The sequence below is a fragment of the Vigna unguiculata genome, chromosome 4, assembly GCF_004118075.2.
Source record: "Vigna unguiculata cultivar IT97K-499-35 chromosome 4, ASM411807v1, whole genome shotgun sequence".
Taxonomy (NCBI): Eukaryota; Viridiplantae; Streptophyta; class Magnoliopsida; order Fabales; family Fabaceae; genus Vigna; species Vigna unguiculata.
Genome location: NC_040282.1, coordinates 30,985,630 through 31,001,948, shown reverse-complemented (window position 1 = coordinate 31,001,948; position 16,319 = coordinate 30,985,630). Strand labels below are relative to the sequence as shown.

At 27.1% G+C, this 16,319-nt stretch overlaps 1 protein-coding gene across 1 annotated transcript; it reads left to right on the top strand.

Moving 5' to 3' along the window:
- The first annotated feature begins 8,163 nt into the window (after positions 1 to 8,163).
- Positions 8,164 to 15,993, top strand: LOC114181631 (laccase-15-like). Its single transcript, XM_028068136.1, has 6 exons — positions 8,164 to 8,410; positions 8,640 to 8,791; positions 9,123 to 9,367; positions 9,443 to 9,571; positions 10,124 to 11,068; positions 15,732 to 15,993. Exons 1-6 carry the CDS (start codon positions 8,315 to 8,317, stop codon positions 15,857 to 15,859), a joined length of 1,695 nt encoding a protein of 564 aa, XP_027923937.1. The 5' UTR covers positions 8,164 to 8,314; the 3' UTR covers positions 15,860 to 15,993.
- The last annotated feature ends 326 nt before the right edge of the window (positions 15,994 to 16,319 follow it).

The following is a 16,319-nucleotide window of genomic DNA, read 5'->3' as shown; positions in this document are numbered from 1 at the left end:
TTTTATATCAATATTATAATGATATTTTTATTATAATAGATATTTTTAACCAAATTAAGTTTATTTAAATTTAAATTTTGCATTGAAATTTATTTAAAAAATTGTTTTAATAATTTCTAAACAACTTTATAAATTCAAATGTAAAATTTTAAAATAGTTTTATATAAGTTACAAAATCCAACGCAAAATTTAAATTTAAATAAACTTAATTTAGTTAAAAATATCTATTATAATAAAAATATAATTACAATATTAATATAAAAGTTAAACTTGGTCTCAATTTGGAAAGAATGAAATTACTTCAGTTTAAAAAGAAATTATGACTAAATTGAGATAAAATAACAAATACATGGACCTAATCAAGATTTTTCACATAAACAATTGACATGTGGCAAAACCATAATTTGACACATGGTAGTTTCTTTTTTAAAAAAAAAATTAAAAATTAAAAAAAAAGAAAAAAAAAACTGACACATGGTACGTAGTTAACGTCGTCAATGATATCTTAATGGAAAGGACCAAATTAAAACATTTTTTAAAAAAATAGTACCCATGGGGACAACTTAGAAGTTGATGACCCAATTAAGATTTTTTAACGAAAACGAGAACCTTCTTTGTGATTAAACTTACTTTATATACCATTTTTCTATAAGGGTACAATAGTAATTATTTAATTTTTCATTAAAATATCTTTTTTAATCTATTTAATTCCTCTCATCATACACAAACTTTTATCATAAATCCCCTTTAAGTTATATCATCTTTCTCTTAATCTAAATAACCTCACTTTCATTTCCAAATTCACTCAAATCCATTCTCTCCGATTCATCCTCAAATTCAAAGAAATCTTTAATAACCACAACCACAAATCCTCTCTTTGATCTATATAGGCAAGAGTGATGAGTCAACAACACTAATAAAAACCACTATTACATAAAACATATATTTGATATCATTTCTTTGAATTATTTTTTTAAAACAATTATATATAAAAGGTAATGGAGAGTATGGACTCAATACTGAACTAATGCTAAGAGTTTTTATTACAAATCACTTATGACTACAATGATATTGAAAGGACCACAAGTTACTACAAAATAATTGATGGGAAAAACAATAATAACAACAAAAATACCAAAGTATGCTATATAAATAATTTTCTCAAATTTATAATAATATATGAGGAGTAACAACAAAATAAAATGACAACAATAATCACAATAGAAAATTAATATTAATGTTTTAAATGTGAGAAGTAAAAATCCATGGCCACAAGCTAATAAATTAAGCTACACTAAGATCAAATATGAGTACAAGAAAGTAAAATCAAAAGCAAAATCAAGTGCCTATTGTAACATTCCTAAGGAATATTACTTAAATAAATAAATAAATAAATAATAAAAGAAAGTAAAACGTCATGATAATATTATTTTCAAACGCGAGAATATTTTAATATAATTAAAATACGCGCCAAAAGTTGTAAGAAAGTAGTCATAAATACTTTACAATTTTCAAGAATCCATAATTATAAAATAAAACATAATCAAATAAGCCTAGCTCTAATCCCAGAGCCCTCACTCCAATTCTCCTCTGCAATTTGTGCAAATATGCCAAAACTCATTGTTCACTCACGTTTCACATTCAAATATATAACATAAAAATTCATAAATTAAATAACATATATTTGGCATACATATGACTTGAACCAAAGTCCTTTCACACAATCAGAATACTCTCAACCATTTAAGTTAGTACTTTTCCATATCATAGCAATCCGCATTAAATACTTTAAATGCTTCTATTACCCGCAATTATTAAATAATTATTTAATTAACTATTTAATTTTCTCGGGTCTTACACCTCTAACCAGTCAATACACCAAAGCAATAATGCTCTCAAATATGAAAAATAAAGAAAAAGAAACCCAAAATAGAGCAATAATACGAGACCGATTTCTCTAACCTTAAATATTTGATTGATGATCCCAACGATCAGAATGAAGAACTTTATGCTAACAATTTATCAAAGGAATTCTTTTACATGTAGATAGCTTTCTTCGTGCACTTGCACATCTGATTTTAGTGAATTTCAAAACAATCAATTTTATTGACAAAAGTTGTTAGTCACTATAGTGACCAATTTAGATACCAATCTACAAAATAAAAAATTAGTGGTTACTAAAATAGTCACTATTATAAATAAAAAATTATAGTTGGTCTCTAAATTGGTTTCTAAAATTCAGCTAGCAAGGTTTTAACTACCAAAATAAATTGGTCACTAAATATTAGTTACCAAGGCTTTTGCTACCAATGGAATTGGTTTCTAAATTAGTCTCTAATTAATTAGTGACCAATTCATCGACCAATTATAATTTTTCATTCATAATATTAACTATTTTAATAACCAATAATTTTTTATTTTATAAATTGGTATCTGAATTGATCATTATAATGACTTTCAATTTTTAGTCAATAAAATTGTTTATTAATAAAACACTGTATGATGTAATCATAGTTGAATTATGTAAATATCACATATCAATATCAAATATCTCATAAAATATACATTACAAGATCACCATAATATCATATGAATATCATCATTATATCCTTGCAAATTGGGCCTTTCCGATAAAGATCGGGTAGGTACGGTTAGAATAGTTACAAAAGTACCATTTTATATCAAGGAGGATATTTTGACTTTTTGCAATTAGTATGCTGTGCATATATTAATCATGGGATGGTGGAAGAAAAAGATAAATTTATTTTTGGCTTAAATATATATTTGGTACTATTTTCATTATTTTTATTCAATTTGGTCATTATTTTCGTTTTGTGTTTAATTAAGTCCTCATTTTCGTCAAATTTTGGTCAATTTGGTCATTTTCACTAACGGTATTTAAATAGTTAACATTTTTGAACAATACATGCCACGTGTCAGCTCCTGATTTTTTTTTTAATTTTTAATTTTTTTTTTGAAAATTTTATTTTTTTTAAATTTTTTTATTTAAAAAAAAATTCTTTTTCACTAACGGTATTTAAATAGTTAATGTTTTTGAACAATACATGACAGGTGTCAGCTCCTGATTTTTTTGTTTTTTTTTGAATTTTTATTTTTTTTTTGAATTTTTTATTTTCAAAAAAATTGTCCACATGTCAAGCCACAATTGTGTCACGTGTCAGTTTGTGGTTGTGTTAAATATTCAAAATATTTTAGAAAAGTAAACTAACATTTGTAAAATTAACATTTAAATATAAAATATTTTAGATTTTAATATAAAAAATGCAATAAAAATATGGGTTAATTATGTTTTTGGTCCCTGAATTATTAAGCGATTTTGGTTTTAGTCCCTCTTCTAAAATTTGTTCTAAATAATCCCTATCCTTTCAAAATTCATGGGATTAGTCCCCAATAGCTAACGCTGTTAATATCTTTCTTAACATGGCAAACATTATTCTGTATCATCAATTCTATTTAAACATGTGGCAAATTATTTAATTAAAAAGTAAAATTGATTTTTCACCTTCCGTGGGATAGCTCCACCTGGATCTCCAATGTTGCTTCCCCTTCCTCCAAAACATCACCTCCATCTCATTCCACTTTCACCCTTCGTCTCCATCACCCAACACAACCACATATTCTTCCATCAATGCCAATAAACACAAAAACACACTACATTTTTTTCATTTTCACAAAACCAACACAGAGAATCTTCATCCTCAAATACGCACACTCATGAATTACAACCCAAAGCTCACATTTTCATCATCAATAAAAACAACCCAAAATCAAGAAGAATAACTAATCAGAAAACAAAACAAAAACAATTAAATGGGGAATTGGTGCCTTCGATTGCGAACATCGTTGTGCTAACAATAGTGGATCCCGTGTGGCCCGCGGAAGGAAGAAGCCATGGAAGCTTGAAGGAGAACACGTGTGAGCGAATAGAAAAAGAAGGGTTTCGCGCGATGGCTGACGTGGTTGATGCAGGCAAGCACTTCGACCCCAAGCGACGTCACCAGCGACAGCTTTGAACGGACGAAACAATTGTAGTTCTGGAGTGGTGGCTGGATTAGGGTTCTCGCGCGCGAAAGAAAATCAATAGATGCAAGGTGCGACAACAATGTCAGCGAGCGCTTCAATGGTGTTTGCATGCTCGAATGGGGAGACAAGGGGAAGCTACATCCCACGCGAGAGAGAAGAAAAAGATGAAGATTTGTTGTGTCTTTGGATTTTGAGAATGGAAGGAGCGAGAGAAGCTCTAATGGAGATTTGGGAGAGAAACCTAGCCTAACAAAGGAGAAGAAGATTAGCTGGAAAATCAATTTTATTTTTTAATTAAAAAATTTGTCACATGTTTAAAAAAATATTAACAGTGTTAGATATCGAGGACTAATCCCATGAATTTTGAAAGGACGAGGATTATTTAGAGCAAATTTTAGAAGAGGGACTAAAATCAAAATCGCTTAATAATTCAGGGACCAAAAACATAATTAACCCTAAAAATATTAAATATTTTAGATTTAAATATCAATTTTACAAATGTTAATATGTATTTTTAAAATTTTAATAATTATATTTTAATAATATTTAAATAATTATATTCTATTTAACAATTGAATCTAAGAATTATATTCAATTTATAATTAAATTTCAAAAATAACTAATAATAATGTCAATTTTAAAAATTAAATTGTTCTATTTTAACAAAAAATGAGACTAATTTAAACAAAAATAACGAATATAGAGACTAAATTGAACAAAAATAACGAATATCAGGACTAAATTGAACAAAAAGAAATAATACAACCACAAAGTGACAAGTGGCACGAGCATTGACACGTGACACAATTATGACTTGACACGTGGACAATTTTTTTGAAATTAAAAAAAAAAAAAATTTAAAATTTAAAAGAAAATTTAAAAAAAATCAAAAAAATCAAAAGCTGACACGTGGCATGTACTGTTAAAAAACGTTAACTATTTAAACACCGTTAGTCAAAAAACCAAATTGACCAAAATTTGACGAAAATGAGGATTTAATTGAATACAAAATAAAAATAAGGACTAAATTAAATAAAAATAACAAAAATAGGGACCAAATATATATTTAAGCCTTTATTTTTCGTACCTTGATTAGAGCTTAGTGACCCATTCTATTAGCTTCTTAAATTTTATGAAACTAATTGACAAGTTAGCATAAAGCTTATAGTTACTTTATTGAGAAACTTGGGAAAGATTGGGACGTCTTAGTGGATATAATGACAAAGAAAGGCAAAGGAAATTTTCTCAATGGAAAAGTGTCCACCAAACTGCATGACCAAAGTACAAACGTTAGGTCTTCTTAAAATGCAACATCTTCTTTGTAGTTGAAATAAATGGTCATGTGTTTGCATGATGAGTAAGGTGGTTTCAAGATTGCACATAAATGACCAAATTAATTGCAACAAAAGGGTAAGAAAAACATTAATGAATGAATGACGTTTGAACTATAAAATATTTCTTAATGGAAATGATAAATTAGAATAAAATTTAGTTTAAGGAAACTATTTAAAGATAGTATATTTATAAATGATATCAAATTCAATAATTAATTAGAATAAAACTAAAGTTTAGAATACTTGTAGAAGAGTTATATTTGCTTTCTAATTATAAAACTGTAAGAAAGAGAGAAAGAGGGGAAAACTTGAAAGATAAGAGTTTGTTTTTTCGACTCTTTGTAATATTAGAAACCACAGTCAAAAAATGAACTTCAGAAGCATTTCCCAAAAGGGGACAGAAAGTAAACAGAAGCAGAAGTAAAAAGTCTACTTTTACAATTTATAGGAAAAACAAAATTGAAAAAGAATATACGGGAACATGAAAACGATTTTAGAAAGGGTAGGGAAGAAAAATTCTAAGTTATAATTAATGCAACTAATTTATAGTTACAAGTCAATAGAACAGTTCATTTGTTAAACACTTAAAATTTAGTCAAATACGTTAGTAACTTATTTAACATACGTGTCAAATGACTTTGACATGACTAGTAACTAATTATAAAATAAGAAATTGTTTTATTATATCCAATAATCATACTGAGTTGAAGCCGATGATACTTTAAATATATTTTTATTTTCTCGTCTTCTTAAAACATATTTTAAATACAAATTTGTGACAAAAGCAGAGAATATTTCAATGAACTTGATGTTGAAAGATCGGTACCATTTTATAAGAATGAAAACTCTTTTAATACTTGGTTGAGGACTTGTTTCGATACACCTAATATTCTTTCATGACTTAAGAGTTGAAACTAAGAGTCGTTTAAATACACTTTTTTTCTTCAACCATCCAATTTGTTTTTTAAAAACAAAACTATAATAGGAGTTTTTGTTGGGTTATATATATTTTTTCATATATGGGTTATGGTTATAGTTATTAAGAGATTGTGGTCGGCCTATATATGACGTTAGTCTTATACATATAAGACATTTGACACCACTTTTACCCCAAAATCTTAAGGCAATGGTGTTATGGGTTTTTATTCTTATATAATGTTTCACTTTGTCTATTTTATCCAATGTAGAACTTTTGACTCACACTTAAACTATAGTTTTAGACTTCAACGTAGATAATACATCAAATGTAATAATTGATCGTAATGATACTATTGCAATGGATGTGAATTTGAAGTTAAAACATGAAAAGAAAACAATAAACCTAGAGATTTTTTTTCTGAATATATCACTAACTCATATATATATATATATATATATATATATATATATATATATATATATATATATATATATATATATAAGGGTAATTGTAAATTTTCTTATAAACAAAAATCTTAGGATTTGTGACTCCCAATAGATTGATTTTCATAGTAATAATATACTGTGGGATCTTTTCCATTTGGTTATGAAACTACAATGCCTCACATTTGTTGAACTTTGCCTTATATAAGAAAAATCCACCACCCTAGTTGAACTAATTTGATTTTGACAAATCATAAATTGTCAATAAATACCAACAACTACTTTGATTTTGACATATCATGTAGTGTTACTTGACTGTGTTTGTATTCAGCTAATTAATTGAAGCAGGCATTACCTCATTTGATGAAGTTTTGAAGCTATGATCATTTAGGACTTGTAGTTTTTAATAAAAATAGAAACATGGAACATGGTTACTGTTGAGTTTTATCTGAAAGGTAACAAAAATGGGATATAAACAAAGTTCAAAACTTATTGATTAAAGATGAAATTTGATGTCAAAAGGGTATGAATTGATTGAGTAAAGAAATCAAAATGTCTAAATGTCACTTGAAAAGTTAATTGAATTCAATTGTAATTATTTTCACGATTCTGCATCCAGTGGAAATAGCATCTAAAAATGTTTCTTCTTTTGTAGTGGAAATTATGATGAACATTAGACAAAATACACTAATCAACAATTAATGATAGATAATGAGCTTTATTTTCTATAATGACATTTTTTTCCTTAATTTGCTAAAGTTTCTGAGTTATATTCGTTTTGTTTTCTAGCTGAACTTTTTCAAACATAAGAAAGAGTAATTTCTTAAATTTTCTTTTACAAAAGAGCACCTTTTTTACCTCACAAATATATTTTTCATATGATGCTATACGGTATTTAAAATACTTAATTTGCAATTTTTTATATTATTTTTATCCCTCATTTTTAATTATTACTGAGAATTTGTACATATATTCCTTAAAGAAACTAATAATCTCATTCCAAATCTTTTGTAGTGATAATGATCACTTACTATACATTTTCAAAAACAAGAAATTAAAAATAATTTGAAGTAGCTAAAATAAACATTACAAAAAAAAAAAACAGAATAGTGCATATATCTCCCTTGTAGTGTACTTTTTCAAATAGAGCATATATAATTTGAGAAAGTTTGTAGTCAGAGGACGTATGCGTATAGGATACTGTATTTGATCGTATGCGTGCATGATAAGTATTAAATATTCCTATCTTACAATCATTTTTCCAAAATTTTCTTAGAAAACAACTTCACCCAATAACGCACTATGATCCAAATATGCACAAAACTAGCATAATTTGTTGAAGCATCCCTCTTCACTCTCTTCACCAAATCTTCTCTTTGTAAGCCATTGCAAGTGAACTCAAATCATATTTAATGATAAAGATTAGAGATATGAAGTCATATCATACTTAATAACACTGATTAAGGCTCCTCAACATACAATTTTTTCTATTAAAATCTCTCTCTCTATTCCAAATGCTGATATAAATTTTCCCTCACAAATGCTGCAAAATAAGCATTTCATCTCATGAAAAAATGTGGCTTAGCAGGAAAATTATCTTCCTTCAAACTTTGCTGTGTTTTTTCTTAGTTGGAATCAACTGCAAAAGACTGACTGAATACCAATTTGTTGTGAGTTTGTGACATCCTAAACCATTATCTGGCTTTTCATCATCCAAATTCTTCATTTTTTTTTTCATTTTCTGTTAGATTGTCTTCCAACTCTTGTTTCATGAGATTGTATCATCATGAGTAGTGTTCTGTTCCCTTGAAGTACTTGCAGTGTTACTTCACTACCTACTTTTATATATTAGTTCATGGCTCACTGTTATGCATGTAACTAGTTTGATAAATGTTGCAGGTCAAAGAAGCTCTTTATAGAAGACTCTGCAGCACGAAACCCATATTGACAGTGAATGGAGAATTTCCAGGGCCAACTATTAGAGCCTACCATGGTGAAACGATATATGTGAATGTTCACAACAAGGGGAATTCCAACATCACCTTGCACTGGTATGGATTTCATAACCATAGAAGCTTTGATGATATTTGTAAAGAAAAAGAGAGTAATGTGTTTTATAAGTCCCTTCATTTTCTGTCAAAATTTGTCCTGGTTGAATCCTCATGGTTTTTATAAATGGGAACCTTTTTATGAAACTCAAAATACTAAAGTGATGAATGAATTCACATATTATAAAGAATAGGAGAACCCCAGATAATTGTTTCTAAAATATAAGAACTAAGACTAGTTTGGATTGAAAATTGGAGAATTAGAACATGTTTTACCATGGAACAATAAGAAAGAGATTAGTTTTAGAGAATATTGTAATTGATGTGAGGGCAGGCATGGAGTGAAGCAACCAAGGAATCCATGGTCAGATGGCCCTGAATACATCACTCAGTGTCCCATAAAACCAGGAGGAAAATTCAGGCAGAAGTTGATTTTTTCTTATGAGGAAGGGACCCTATGGTGGCATGCTCATAGTGACTGGGAAAGAGCCACAGTTCATGGACCTATCTTTATATATCCAAAAGAGGGTGAATCCTACCCTTTTCCCACACCTGATGCAGAAGTGGCCATAGTATTAGGTATGAAAATCTTTTACTGTATTCCTTTTACCCTTTTAAGAATTTGTCTTCACTTGTTTACTTTTGTGTACATAGGAGAATGGTGGAAGAGTCAAGTCCAAGATGTCTATGAAGAGTTTATAAGCTCTGGAGGAACCCCAAATACATCTGATGCAATCACTATAAATGGTCAACCTGGTGACTTTTTTCCTTGCTCAAAGTCAGGTAGACATCAAGATTTTATCTTACAATGACATAATCATATGTTTACTCTAAAGGAAAAAAAAAAGGAAGAAGAAAAAACTAGGATTAAATATACAGTTTAGTCCCAAAAGTTGATGAATTAATGTAGTCCATGACAGTTTGTGTTTATGCAATTTAATGTCTCAATGTGACATTATAACAAATTAGTTCTGCCTTCACTGACCAAATTTCAAAACCAAATTTGTCATGATATTAGATAAATTTGAGGAACAGATTCAATGAAATGGAGTAACTTGTACATGACAAAATAGTGGATTGAATTATATACATGGTTTTTGGTAGAAGTATTACGTTCACCGGAGATAAAACTAATATATAGTATTGTTCAAACATCATTTGATAAGTCAGTTTTGTGACGTTGAGTTAAGCTTAAAATCCAATTATATACTGTAAAATGGTTTTATTTTTAATCGATGTAAGACTTCTCATCATTTCAATTAGAAAATCAATACAATTACTATAATATTTCTTGATTAAATTTCAGAAACATTCAATTTCTTGATTGAATTTCAGAAACATTCAAGTTAAATGTACACCATGGCAAGACTTATTTTCTGCGCATTGTCAATGCTGCAATGAATCTGAATCTCTTTTTCTCGGTTGCAAAGCACAATCTCACAGTAGTTGGTGCTGATAGTGGCTACACTAAGCCACTGATAAGAGACTACATAGTCATAACTCCAGGGCAAACAGTGGATGCACTATTGCATGCAAACCAAAAACCTAGTGACTACTACATGGCTGCAAGGGCATATTCAAGTGCATTTGGAGTTCCCTTTAACAATGCCACAACAACAGCAAGAGTACACTACATGGAGAATCATGCCCCAACAAAATCTCCTCCATTACCTTATTTACCTTACTATAATGACACAAAAGCAGCTTTGGACTACTATGTTAGCCTCAAGGGCTTAACTGAAACATACCCTTTTGAAGTCCCTAAAGATATCACCACTCATATTCTATCCACCCTTTCAATCAACACACTTCCATGCCTTGAAGACCAAACCTGTGCAGGACCAAATGGAACACGTTTAGCCTCTAGCATGAACAACATAAGCTTCGTTACCCCCAGATTTGACATCCTAGAAGCTTATTACTATCACATCAATGGGGTGTATGATAGGGGGTTTCCCAGATTTCCACCATTGGAATTTGACTATACTGCAGAGTATTTGCCTCTGGTCCTTCAGATACCAAAGAGAGGAACCAAGGTTGCAGTTATTAAATATGGTTCAACAGTGGAACTTGTTTTTCAAGGGACAAACTTGGTTACTGGGAAAGATCATCCAATTCATGTCCATGGAATAAGTCTCTTTGCTGTTGGATATGGGATTGGGAATTTTGACAAAGAGAAGGACCCATTGAACTACAATCTCCATGATCCTCCTCTTGTCAATACAGTACTAGTGCCTAACAATGGTTGGGCCTCCATAAGATTCTATGCTCTTAACCCAGGTATGTTGCATTGGAAAATTGCTCTTTTTCTTAAATGCATTTTATGTATATACTTTAAGCACTCATAGCATGCATAATAATTTTGTTTTAACTTTTATAATAATTATTTTAAAAATTATATTGATTAACACTATAATGTCTTAATAAATGCTAACACCAATTTCTCCATTATCGATTGTAATCTATTACAAATTACAATTACAATTTTCAATAAGTCTCACTTTAGTGTTTAATGACACTAGATCCTAATTATAAAGTAAGACCTACCAAAACTTGTGATTTCCGACTATTAATAAAAAATCATAATTAAATAAGTCTCTAATATTACAATCCAATAATTAAACAATAACTTAATTCAGAGATAAAAAATTATTGGTATTTAAAATATAATTAGGTTTTGAATTAGAATTTAAATTGGTATATAACGTTAGAGACCAATTTAAATTTTGATTTATAAATATATTGTAATTGTTTATATTAATAATAGAAAGTATTTTAGATATTAATAATTTTTAGTAACTAGGAATGACATGATGCGGAGATAAGTTTCATTATCTCAATCCATCTGAAAAAAAGTCATCCTCATCTCATTTCCATACCCAATTAGTATCTCATCCCCATCAGATAACATGTATACATTCGTATTCATGCTCATAGGGATGGCGGCGGGGCAGGGCGGGACGGGGATGAGTTTTGCTATTCCATACTCATCTTCATAGAAAAAATTCATCATCATCCACATATCCAAACTTAATGAGTATCAAATTTTTGTCTCATCCTCATCTCCATCCCCATCCCCATCGTGTAACAGGTTTATACCTGTACCCGTACTCGTACCAATTTTCTTATTGTTTCAATATCAATTAATTAATTTTTATAAAATAAAAAAAAAATACATTTTTATAAAGTAATAAAAAAATACATTTTTATAAAATAATAAAAAATTACGATAAAGGAAACATAATATTATTAAATATTCAAAATTAAAAGGAGTGTTGTTTCTTAAATATCAAATATTTAGAAATAAATTATATTATAATTATATAAATTTTAAATTAGAATACCAAATAAAATCTCATGAGAACCAAAACATTTACTAAATTTGCAAACATTAATGAAACCTAGTTGACAAAATTTAAAAATATTTTAAAAAATATAAAAGGAAAATAAATATTCAAATTAAAAATTATTTTAAATGTCTATTTACTTCAATTTTTTAAATTCTTATCGGAATCTCTTTTTTTATATACGAATAAAAGTTATATTACATCACTTGATCAAAATCATATAAAGAATAAAGATTAAACTAATAATATTAAAATTTTAACATAGATCTTTCACCTTTTAAACTTCAATATATGTGGGATGGTGATAAAAAAGATTCGTAAAAATTACATTAAATTATTATATTATAGTAAATAAAAATTGTTTATAAAATTATAGTGATAAAATTACATACATGACAACGAGTTAGAAAATAAAAATATTTATATAAAGATATCAAAATAGTATTCTACATTATAAAAATAAATTACAAATAAAAAGATTCAAAGATTTTTAAAATGTGTGTATTAAAAACAATTTGAGAGACCATTGAATGAAATTGCACAAAGAAAAACAAATGTATAATTAAAGGTATGATAAGATAAAAAACACTTTAGAAATCTAAGAAAACTTTTAGAATATCAAATCAGTCAATGAATGATATATAAAGAAGATGGTTTTAGCGAAATAAAGGAGTTCCTCAAAAGAAACCAAAATTAATAATAATAAGATAATTTTTTTTAATTACTTAGTGAATGAAAGAGTTATACTATGGAACACTTAAATTGATAGTATTAAACATTCTCATGTGAAAAGAGAATATACAAAAAATAAAAATATTAAAAAAGAGTAAAAATATTCAAATGCGAGACATAAAAAACATATTTAATTAACATACATCATTTAAACATAATTATATAAAAGTTAGGATGAGATGAGAAATATATTGGAGATAAAATTGAATTTCACGACAAACCAAAAAATAACAAGTAAAAAATAGAAAGTATATATATATATATATATATATATGTATATATACATATATATATATATACATATATATATATATAAATATATGTATATATATACATATATATATATATATATACATATCTACATATATATACATATATATATATATATATGTATATATGTATATGTATATATGTATGTATATACATATATATATATATATATATATATATATATGAATATATATATATATATATATATATATATATATATATATGAATATAAGGTTATTTAATAGACAATTAATATTTTAATAATTTAATGACATGACGGGAACGAGTATCATGACGGATATAGGGATGGGAACGGGGCATACATGTATTCTCATCTCTATACCCAATTGAAAAAGTTAGATATTTTCCATAACTATACTCATACTCAGTCAATGTGGAGATTTTCAGTCAAAACGGGAACGAGTTCCACAATACCCACGGTTTGAGTTTATTTGTCATCTCTACATGCTTGTAAACATTTTCTTACTATTTTAATATCAATTAATTATTTTTTATAACAGAATAAAAATTACGGCAAAAGAAACATTATATTATCAAATATTCAACATCACATGGAGATATTTTTATTTTTTTAATATCAAATATTTAGAATTAAATTACATTTATATACATTTCAAATTAGTGTACCAAATAAAATTTATAGAGCACGAAAATATTTATTAAGTTTGCTGACTTTAATGAAATAAAGTTGATAAAATTAAAACATATTTTTAAAAAATTATAAAAAAATAAATATCCAATTTTAAATATATTTTAAATATCTTCTGTACTTCCTTTCTTTAAATTCTAATTAATCTTTTTTTATTTATAACAATATATAAAGAGGATTCCATCTTTTGTGTCCATATTTCAAAATACCAATTTTACCCTTTAAAATATAATTATTTATTAAATTTTTAAAAATTGACCGTTATTTTTACAAACTTTTATATAAAATGATCTATCTTTCCTTCTTCTCTTTTTCTCTATTTATCAACAGTTATTCTCTCATCTTTTCTTATATATTTCACTTTATTTTATATATTAACTTAATAACATTTCATTATAATTATCTACTAATATAATATCATGTATATTTAAAAAATGTGTACACACAGGCGCGGCAATGCTTGTGTACGCTAGTATATTGATAAAATTAATAGTACATCACTTGAAGAAAATCGTACAAAGAACAAAAATTAAACTAATTATAATTTAAATTTAGGATAGATATTTCATCTTTTGAATTTTAATATATGTTGGATGGTGATAAACAAAATTCATGACAATGACATTAAATTATTATATTATAGTAAATAAAATATCTTTATACAATTACGGTGATAAAATTACACTTATGAAATAAGTTAGAAAGTGAAAATAATTATATAAAAATGTAATAGAAAATAATGTTTTACATGATAAAAATAAACGACAAATAAAAATATTAAAAAGAAGTAAAAATGATTAAATGTGCATCTTAAAAACAATTTGATAGAACATTAAATGAAATTTTACAAAGAAAAGAAAATAAATAACTAAGGGCGTGATAAGATGAAAATTACATTGAAAAATCTAAGAAAAACTTTTCAGATACCAAAATAGTCGAACTGTTAGGAGGTAATAAAAAAAATTGGGTTAAATATGTTTTTGGTCCCTCAAGTTTCAGTGAATTTTGGAATTAGTCCCTCTTTGAAACTTTATACCAATTTAGTCCTTCATCTTTAGAAATGCGTGAATTTAGTCCTTCTTACCAAATTTTATGAAGTTTATTTAACATTTTAAACGCATTTTATGATAATATTTGAGTTAACATTGGAGCAAAAATGTGTCAAACGGTGTAAATAATTTAAATACTATCATGAAATGCGCTTGAAATGTCAGATAAACTTAACAAAATTTGGTAAAAAGGACTAAATTCACGCATTTTTTAAAGATGAAGGACTAAATTGGTCAAAAGTTTTGATGAGGGACTAATTCCAAATTTCGCTGAATCTTGAGGGACAAAAAACATATTTAACCCAAAAAAATTTTAGTAAAACAAAAATTCTTCATATGAAATCAAAATTAAGAATCAAAGAGAACAAAAAAGATAAGTTTTTTTATATTACTTAGTAAATAAAAGATTTGCAACTGAACATTTGAAATTGAGAGTCAAATACTTTTATGTGAAAAAAGAACAATAAATAAAAATATTAAAGAGGAGTACAAATATTTAAATGTGACATATATATTTATAAATTCCTTAGATTATCTAGTAAACTTTGAGTACTTTAATAATTTACACGGAATTATATGAATACTAGAACGAGTATAAGAATGAGGGCGGGACAAGTATCTACATACTCATCCTTATTTCCATACCTAATTGAAAAAATCAGGTATTATCCATACTAAGTCAATAAAATGATTCTTCAATAGAAATGGATTCGAACAATACTTACATTCGAGTTTATTTACGTATATAACTCAATCATACTAATTATTTTTTGTTTTTAAATTTGATTGCTATTTAATAATTTTATTCTGGTCAAAAGTTATTATTTTTTGGGTGTGATGTTTTATCATATGTATGATTTTAACCTGAATTGCAGGGGTGTGGTTTGTGCATTGCCATCTAGAAAGACACCTCTCTTGGGGCATGGAAACTGTGCTTATTGTGACCAATGGAGAAGGAGATGCTACAATACTACCTCCACCTCCAGATATGCCACCCTGTTGAAGAACATTCCTTTGTAGGAAAAAAAAAATGTAATAAACATTGCGACATGATGGCATGCTTGTTTTTAATTCATGATTTGGCTAGTGTGTTTCAAAATTTAGTTGAATAAAATTTTTACATGTGTTGGGTTTTTATTGCAAGGAAAAAGTTGCATGAACAACTCTTACTCTTTTGAGACTTAGGGGAGAAAGAAAGTGAAGAAAATGTAAATATTATAGATTATAAAGTTGAATCAGAAGGACAGAGAGGGAGAAATACAGCGGCGGACCATTTGAAGAGACATAGGGCCATGGCCTCCAAAATTTTTATATTTATATAATTTATTTAATATATAATTTTAAATATATATTTAAAAATTAATATTTTTAACATATTTTATATATTTGGTATTTTAAATTTTTTTATATATCTATATTTATATAAAAAGAAAAAGTTATTTTTCTTTTGTTTTTCACATTTT